The sequence below is a fragment of the Condylura cristata genome, unplaced genomic scaffold (genome assembly GCF_000260355.1).
Source record: "Condylura cristata isolate star-nosed mole 26May11 unplaced genomic scaffold, ConCri1.0 scaffold00034, whole genome shotgun sequence".
NCBI lineage: Eukaryota > Metazoa > Chordata > Mammalia > Eulipotyphla > Talpidae > Condylura > Condylura cristata.
The window spans coordinates 4,203,804-4,211,670 of NW_004567135.1; the positions used below are offsets into that span (position 1 = coordinate 4,203,804).

Genomic DNA, 7,867 nt, shown 5'->3' on the forward strand with positions numbered 1-7,867 from the left:
GGGGGCCTCCCTGGTGGCACAAGGGGTTAAGTCTCTCTGAAGCTGCCGCAGCCGCTGAAGCTTGAGTTCAGTCTCTCAGTTCAGTCTCTCATCAGGGCCCTGCAGCCCTCTCTCCGGCTGCTCCCCTCAGCAGTGTGTTTGTTTCAGTGGACCCTCCTGTTCTGGGCCCCACTCTGTCTCTGGGGAACCCTCTCACCCCCTGCACCTCTGGTCTGAGCCCCAGCTCTTGTGTGCATAAATAAATCTTTTTTAAAAAAAGCATTCTCGTTCATCTCACAATAGAGAAAGGTGATGCTTTGCTACAATTTACCCAGGAGATTTCCATCCTATCTCAGAATCCTTAAGACTACAACCACCTAACCCCCAGGGGTTGGGCTGAGGCAGTCTCCAGTGGACAGACAGCCAGAGAGATTCAAGCATAGTGATTTCAGAGATGGGAAAGAGGCACCGAGTTCTCACCGTGCTGTTTCGGACATCTATGTTGGGAAATTTCTTGTTGATGTATTTGAGAGATGACTCCATGGACTTTTCCAGTAAGAAAGATGGCTTGGATTTGGGGTCTGCACAAGTCTGCAGATAAACCAGCCACAGTTTCTATGTCAATATACGCAACCCTGACTCGCGCCCTCAGAAACACACCTCTGCTTACATCACTTGTTCTCTGAGGGAAGAGGCTGTGGGAATTAACTACAAAAAGCATCAGCATACAGCGGGAAACAGTTCCAGAACATTAAGTCAACTAGCAGAAAGCCGCATAACCTGGACATCCTGTGTAGCTGGGGAAAGGCTAATGTCTGTCTGCCCCCAGGAAAAAGGAAGTGCTCTCCCAGCCCAGGCTGATGCGGACAGGGTGAGACGAGCCGCCGGCCAGGGGCAGACGAGAGCCTCCGCAGGCCACACTTGTGTCCGTCGGGTCTCGTCCCAAAGAGCGCTTATGGGAGACCCGGAACAGAAAACACATTCCGGGTGATGTGGTTCGTCCCAAAATGGACAGAAGTCCCCGCCCCAAGCCCCCCATTTCCGCTTCCAGGAAGCCCCAATTCCCACCTAGGCCGTCATCTCCGTAATTACTGCCCCAGTCCAGCCCCCAGCCTGGCCCTTGCCAAGAGCTTCTCCCCGGGCTGCTGTGCCCCCTCCACACACACCCCACAGCAGGAACTGCCCCAGACCCAGGAGCTCCAGCCTTTTTGATCTAAATATCATACTTATTTTTAACTCTTCGGGGAAGAACGTTCACAGAAAATGTTTGCCAACGTTCTACCGAACTTTGGATGTCGTCAGAGTGGGGTATCAGCAGTAAATTACAAGACCCGATTTCTGCACCTCGGCGCTTAGCCAAGGGACTGGGAACTCAATTACTTCCCACCGCATCGCTATCACAATGCAAATTAAACACTTTGATGTGAGTAGCTGCACACCCAGGAAAGGGAACCCCTGCAGCAGGCATGTCTTGTGCACCCCCATACTAGCTGGACGGTAGAATGCGATGAGCTGCCGGCGAGTTAACCCGCCAGAGTAGGGAGTCGACGCTGGAGCCGCAGGCCTCAGACTCCCTGCCACACGGGGTGACGGCTCACGCCTACCTTCTTGATGTTATATATGCGGATGAGCACGCCCTGACCGCGGTCATTCAGGATGGTCAGCTTCTCGGCCAGTTTGTGCTGGTAAGCTGAGGTTAAAGACATGATGGCTGCCAGCCTGCAGGCCCGTCCAGACAGCAAGGCCTGATCTCCCCAAACACTGCACTGGGCGGTGACTCCCGCTGGGTGGAGGGACCCAGCTGGTTGGTGTGCAGGGGCCTGTGGCCTGTGCAATTGGCTCAGGGGTTACTGCCGTCATGGCGCAGGCCCTGAGAGACTTCTGGCGCTTCCTCTAGCACACCCAGCCGGAGACTTCCTCTTTTTGCTCAGAAAGAAATGGGTGGAGGCAGACCAGAGAGACAGTCTATCAAAGCTCTTCAAGAGTCCGGAACCAGCCTTTTCGGCCTGGTGTCTTCCACAGAGCGCTAAGCCTGACCAACAAGTCCCCATCACTACACAGGCCACCTCTGTTCTTTCCCTCTTTCTATCCCCTGAGGAACAGCTGTCCTTCTTTCCTGAAGCTTAGACCCACCCATTGTTTGGGGCCCAAATCAAACCCCAACTCCTCCTAACTACCCTCAACCCATGTCAAATATTACATATAACATTGTTTTCATTGGTATATTTTTTAAATACAGGTTTTATCTTCCCCAACTATTTAAGTTCCCTAATGGTAGGAATATACAGTTAATACTTTCAGGCCTCCCTGTGGCCTAGGGGGTCGTCTCAGCACTATCACTACTACAGGCTGAGCTGGGTCTTTGGCCAGGGAGGGACCCCCATGGAGCAGCAGACCCCTCCTGTCTCCCCACTGCTTCCCTCAGCAGTGTATTTGATGGATCTACCTGCTCTGCTCCCCACTTGTCTCTAGTGAGTCCTCTCAGGCCTGCACCTCTGGCCTTCGACACACACACAAAATATATATACATATACATATAGGGGCACAGCAGCTTACAGCGCAGCACTGAGAAGCTAAAGCCACTTCAGCATAAGTTCGATGCCCACCCCGGAGGTGACCCACATGGCGCAACAGACCTCTCCTGACCCGCCCGCTACTCCCCTCAGCAGTGTGCTTTGTCAGTCTGCCTGTTCTGCTCCCCACTCTGTCTCTGGTGAATCCTCTCATGGCCCCCGTACCTCTGGCCTGTACCCCAGTTCTGTACTCATAAATAAATAAATCTTTAAAATATATATATACATATACACACATATAGTACTTTTTTATTTCCCTCTCAGCACTTTAGTACAGTAATTTTTTAAATTTATTTAAACATGGATCGCTCACTAGTCTAATGCACTGATTTTCAAAGTATGTTCCAGCAGCATTAACATCACCAGGAAACTTGTTAGATATGAAAATTCTCAGGCCCACCCCTGCTGAATCTAAAATTCTGGGATAAAATCCAAAACTGTTACAAGCCCTCCAGGTGATTCCAATACACACTCGAGCTGGAGAGCACAGTTTCACTATAATGGTTCTTAAACGTGCTTAAGAAAATGAAACCCTCTGAGATTCAGGGTTCACAGGTCTGCAGTGGGGCCTAGACATCTGCATTTATACACCCCCGAGCAGATTTTAGTCTAAGTGTCCCCCTGGACATGTCAAGAAGCTCTGATCCAGAACGGAGTGGCCAGAGTAGCAACAATAAATACACTGATGTATCTGAATCACTAAGACTCACTTGGGAAATAGGATCTATGAAGAACAAATTAACTGAAATTAACAAGAAAAAATGAATAACCATCTTCATAAATCTTTGGATTTTAGCACTAAAACTATCTTGTCATTCCAACCAGGCTTTAACTTCCTAACTTAAGAAAACTAGTTCACTCTGTGGTTTTTTTCTCAAGGCAAAAAGCAGAAGGTCCTTGAAAAAAAAATTCTAAACCAAACAAAGACGTCTTACTGGTGACCCCCTTCACAATAGTTTTTCCTCACTTTTCAGCCATTCTCGATTTCTATACCCAAGATGCCCGTATTTCCCCAGTAAGACTGGGATGGAGCGGGGAGGGAGTTGATTAATAATTATAAGGAACATTAAAAGTTTGCTCCCAAAAGAATGTACTTTTTTAAAGATTTATTTATTTATGACTACAAGGATTGGGGTGCAGCCAGAGATCAAGGGGCGGCAGGGGCGGGTGGCGGTGGTGAGAGGATTCCCCACAGACAGAGTGGGGAGCAGAACAGGCAGATCCACTGAAACACACTGCTGAGGGGAGCAGTGGGGAGGCAGAAGTCTGCTGCGCCCTGGGGTCCCTCCCTGGCCGGGGATCGAACTCGTGCTGCAGGGGCTGCGGCCAGCTTCATATTGCTGTGGCTGTTGCACCCCCAGGGAGGGCCTCTATGCACTTTTCTATTCCACTGCTAATGCCAGTCTGCCTCAATCTTTCCTCCCCTATCAGACTAGATTATTCCTGCTTTGCAGATCTCTCAGCTGTAGCTGTTGCCTGGAAACTTAGGAGTCCTTGGAGGAAATATCTGCTCTGAGAGCTAGAGACAGCTAACATAAGGAGCAGTCGTCTCCTCCTAGGCAGTAGAACACTGCAGATTTGAGCTGGTGTATTCTCGGTTCACGTCGGGAAGTCTTCAAATGTTAGTAGCTCCGGTTTAGAGACTTTCGCTGACCTTCTCAAATAATTGTGCCATGGCCTGAACTGTGAATGTGGACCTACTACTGTTTCATCCTTCCAGAGCCTTCTCCCATTAGTGGTGATGCTGACCTCTCCGGCAGGGACATCCGTGGCTAGTGAGAGCTTATTTAAATAAGGAGAAGAAATAGAAAGGAGAGTGCTGACGAGTGAAAGAAACCAGCCGCCCAGCCTTGTTTTCTCCAGCTCTCAAGCTCATGCTGTTAAATTTCATCTTTCCCCGGGATTGTGAATTTATCAGCTTTGAAAACTCTCTTCGGATGGAGAGCGCTCCACTTAAAATGGCCTAGAAGTCTAAAATAAGAGTACAGGTGCTGGTTTTCAGTCTTCTAAGACATTTAAGAAGTGAATTTCTGGGCCTCCCTGGTGGCACAACGGGTTAGGACACGTCACTGCAAAGCTGGCCGCAGCCGCTTCAGTGCGAGTTCGATCCCCGCCTCAGAGGTGACCCACAGGGTGCCGCAGACCTCTCCTGTCGCCCACTGCTCCCCTCAGCAGTGGACTTCTTCGATCTGCCTGCTCTGCTCCCCACTCTGTCTCTGGTGAATCCCCTCACTGCCCCTGCACCTCTGGCCTGTGCCCCAGTTCTTTATGTGTAAATAAATAAATCTTTAAAAAAAAAAGTGAATTTCTAAGGCACTTCAGTAGCCTCTGACTGGCAAGGCTGGTGCGTTAGCCATGTGAAACTGTCACAGGTAAGACTTGAGACATCTGCACCGTTCACACCATCTCCTTCTGAAAACATAAAACAGGCTTATGTCAATATTTCCTTTGCCAACCCATGTAAGTGGGCCTCGTGGAGCCAGAAGCCTGAGAAGTATGTCCTTATGGCCCAAACCACAGGATGCAGCCAGCACATTGAAGTACCACCTGGCATCATGTCCAAAGGTAGATTTTCCTGATAATAACTGTTATGGCACTGAAGGAAGAAAATAAGCTGACAATATAAAACATTAAAGACTTAAAAAAAAAAAAAAAAACAAGCCTATGACCACACATAGCACCGGGAACCTGGTGTGTCTTCAGCATTTCCCGAAAGGAATGAAGAGTCGAATGCAGACAAAACCTAACAGCTATTTAACAAGAACTTTTTTCTTTTAGGAAAATCCAAAGATGGCTAACTGCAAATCAGTCCTGCAGCCCTGATTAATTGTCCTCACAATTCTCCCACCAAATCCTTCACCAAAATGATCTGAGAATTGCATCAGTCTCAGAAAAGGCAATTCAGTGAGGAGGAGTCTAATTAAAATTGAAATTCAACTATAATAGTTAAGAGTCTTATCAATAGCGGGCCCTCCCTGGTGGTGCAACAAGTGAAAGCCCAGCACCATGAAGCTCGAAGCAGCCACTTCACCGCCAGTTCGATCCCCAGCCAGGGAGTGACCCACATGGTGCAGCAGACGGCTCCTGACCCACCCGCTGCTCCCCTCAGCAGTGTACTTCGTCCATCTGCTGTTCTGCTCCCCACTCTGTCTCTGATGAATCCTCTGGCCCATACCCCAGTTCTGTATGAATAAATATTTAAAAAAAAAAAAAGCTTAGAGGCCTCATTGCCTAATTCCCTTTTACTTTGGGAAATACAGTCACTATGTGGGTTACTAATGCTATTCCTTAATCAGTTTCCGTGGCCAATTTCTTCTTTTACCTTCGAGTCATTTCCTATATGACTATCAGATCAACTGTCTTCAATCAGTTATCTGTAGGACTTTTCCATGCTTAGAGAACATAGTTTTTATGACAAATTGAGTTTGGAAGAAGACTCCAAATCTACCTTTCTAACTCTGTAGAAATCAATTTCTCCCATCTTAAATATGCCTTATTCTTGTTTTATTTTATTTTCTCAGAAATAGAGAACTTATAAATACAGAAGTGGTTTCACAAGATGGCTTTGATGAATGGCCACCCACCCTACTCTTAAGGAGTAAAGTCAGCACTTATGAAGCCGTGTGTCATTCAAAATCTAGGTGCCGGGGGACTCCCTGGTGGCCGAGGGGTTAAGTCTCAGTGCTATGACCACTACAGTCTGAGTTCAATCCCCATCCAGGGGGCGACCCACAGGACCCGGCAGACCTTTCCTGTCTCCCTGCTGCCCCCCTCAGCAGTGGATTTCAGTCAATCCATCTGTTCTGCTCCCCACTCTGTCCCTGCTGAATCTTCTCATACACATGCCCCCTCATACCTCTGGCCTATAGCCCAGTTCTTCTATTCAAAATCAAACTAAAACAAAATCAAGGTATAAATCTCACTTGCAGGAGTATGAAGCCTTAGTAGAAGCTACAATAAAAACAAAAAAAAAACCCCCTTTTGGCCTTAAAAAAAACCCTAAGCAAAACCTCCAAAAGGAACAAATAAACTTCATATACACATATAAATCCACCTCTGCACCTCACTGTGGCCTCTGAGGCACTAAGTCCAGTGTTTGTATTTGCTCTCAATCTCCCTTCCCTGCAACACCCTAGTTCGAGGTTTCATAAACACAAAGCTCAATTCACTTTAAAAATCACTCTTCGCCTTTCAACCATTCAGTCCCTGAGTTAACTTTTTTTTTTTTTAGTTCAATTCTTAATCCTCACCTCATTTAAACAGTCTGTCTCTCAAGTCAAAGCCTACGTGAAGGGAGACAGAGTCACGGTCCACTTTGATTTGCTGCTACTCCCCAGTTATTGCATCCAGTAGATATCTACATACTTGGTCCTTAAACCAAGCCAAGACGTAATTTATGACAAACCAAAATTAGTTCTTCTTCAGCTATGATGTTTTTATTGAAACTAGCTAATTGTGAAGCAATGACTTCAGGGTTTTGCTACTTTACTGATTACAGATATATTTAAACTTCCAATTAAAAGTATAACTTGGATTCAAATGACAATTTTCCATCCTTAGGAGCTTTACCCCTAAGTATTTTCTAGATCCTTTTCGAATTATCTTCTTCCTTCTTCAGTTAAAGAAAAAATTAGGAAAAAAACCAGACACTTTTAGTATGTAGCACATTCCGGTATACTTTGTACAAAGAAGGGCTACTGACTTCTCAGATTTCCATAATATAAATAAGATTTATTTTTACTTCTTAATTAAGGCTTTAGACATACTTTGAATTTTTTAATTGTATTTTGGTATATTAACACCAGATTATATAAAAACAAAAGAATGTTTCCTAGGGGGAAACATGCCCCCAAAGGATAAAAATTTTTCCTTTATCATATTTTAGGCACAAGGAAAGTACCCCTAGAAGGTCAGTCAGTCTAAACTGGGTGACCACAGAACTTTTTCTCCAAAAGACCATATTCTGGAGCCTGTCAGGGGGACACGGTTGTCAGGACAACCAGACAAGCCAGGTCACCCGCCCTATGCTTAAGGAATAAAAACATCACTTAGGAAGCAGCTGTGTCATTCAAATCGAGGTGCCAAGTCTATTCAAATCTCTGTTGGAGGAGGTTGGAATCTCGGAAGAAGGCATACTAGAAGTTAAAAGAGCAACCCCTCTTGGCTTCTAACATAACACTTAGTCAAGAAAGACCAAATAAACTTTTTTTCTTAAAAAAGCAAAGCTTAGGCCCTCCCTGGTGGCGCAGCGGGTTAAAGCACAGCACAAAGAAGCTTAAGCCACTTCCGCATGAGTTCGATCCCCGCCTGCCCCA

The 7,867-nt window shown here is 46.5% G+C and overlaps 1 protein-coding gene across 1 annotated transcript in view; it reads right to left on the reverse strand.

Annotated features, from left to right (window-relative positions):
• NCKAP1L (NCK-associated protein 1-like) overlaps positions 1-1,685 on the reverse strand; it is a 35,471-nt gene extending 33,786 nt beyond the window's left edge. The window contains exons 1-2 of the mRNA XM_004692486.2: positions 1,584-1,685; positions 460-570 (exon numbers count right to left, since the gene is read on the reverse strand). Of these exons, the coding sequence (XP_004692543.1) occupies positions 460-570; positions 1,584-1,685 (213 nt within the window). The remainder of the gene's footprint in view (positions 1-459; positions 571-1,583) is intronic.
• Between the last annotated feature and the right edge of the window lie 6,182 nt (positions 1,686-7,867).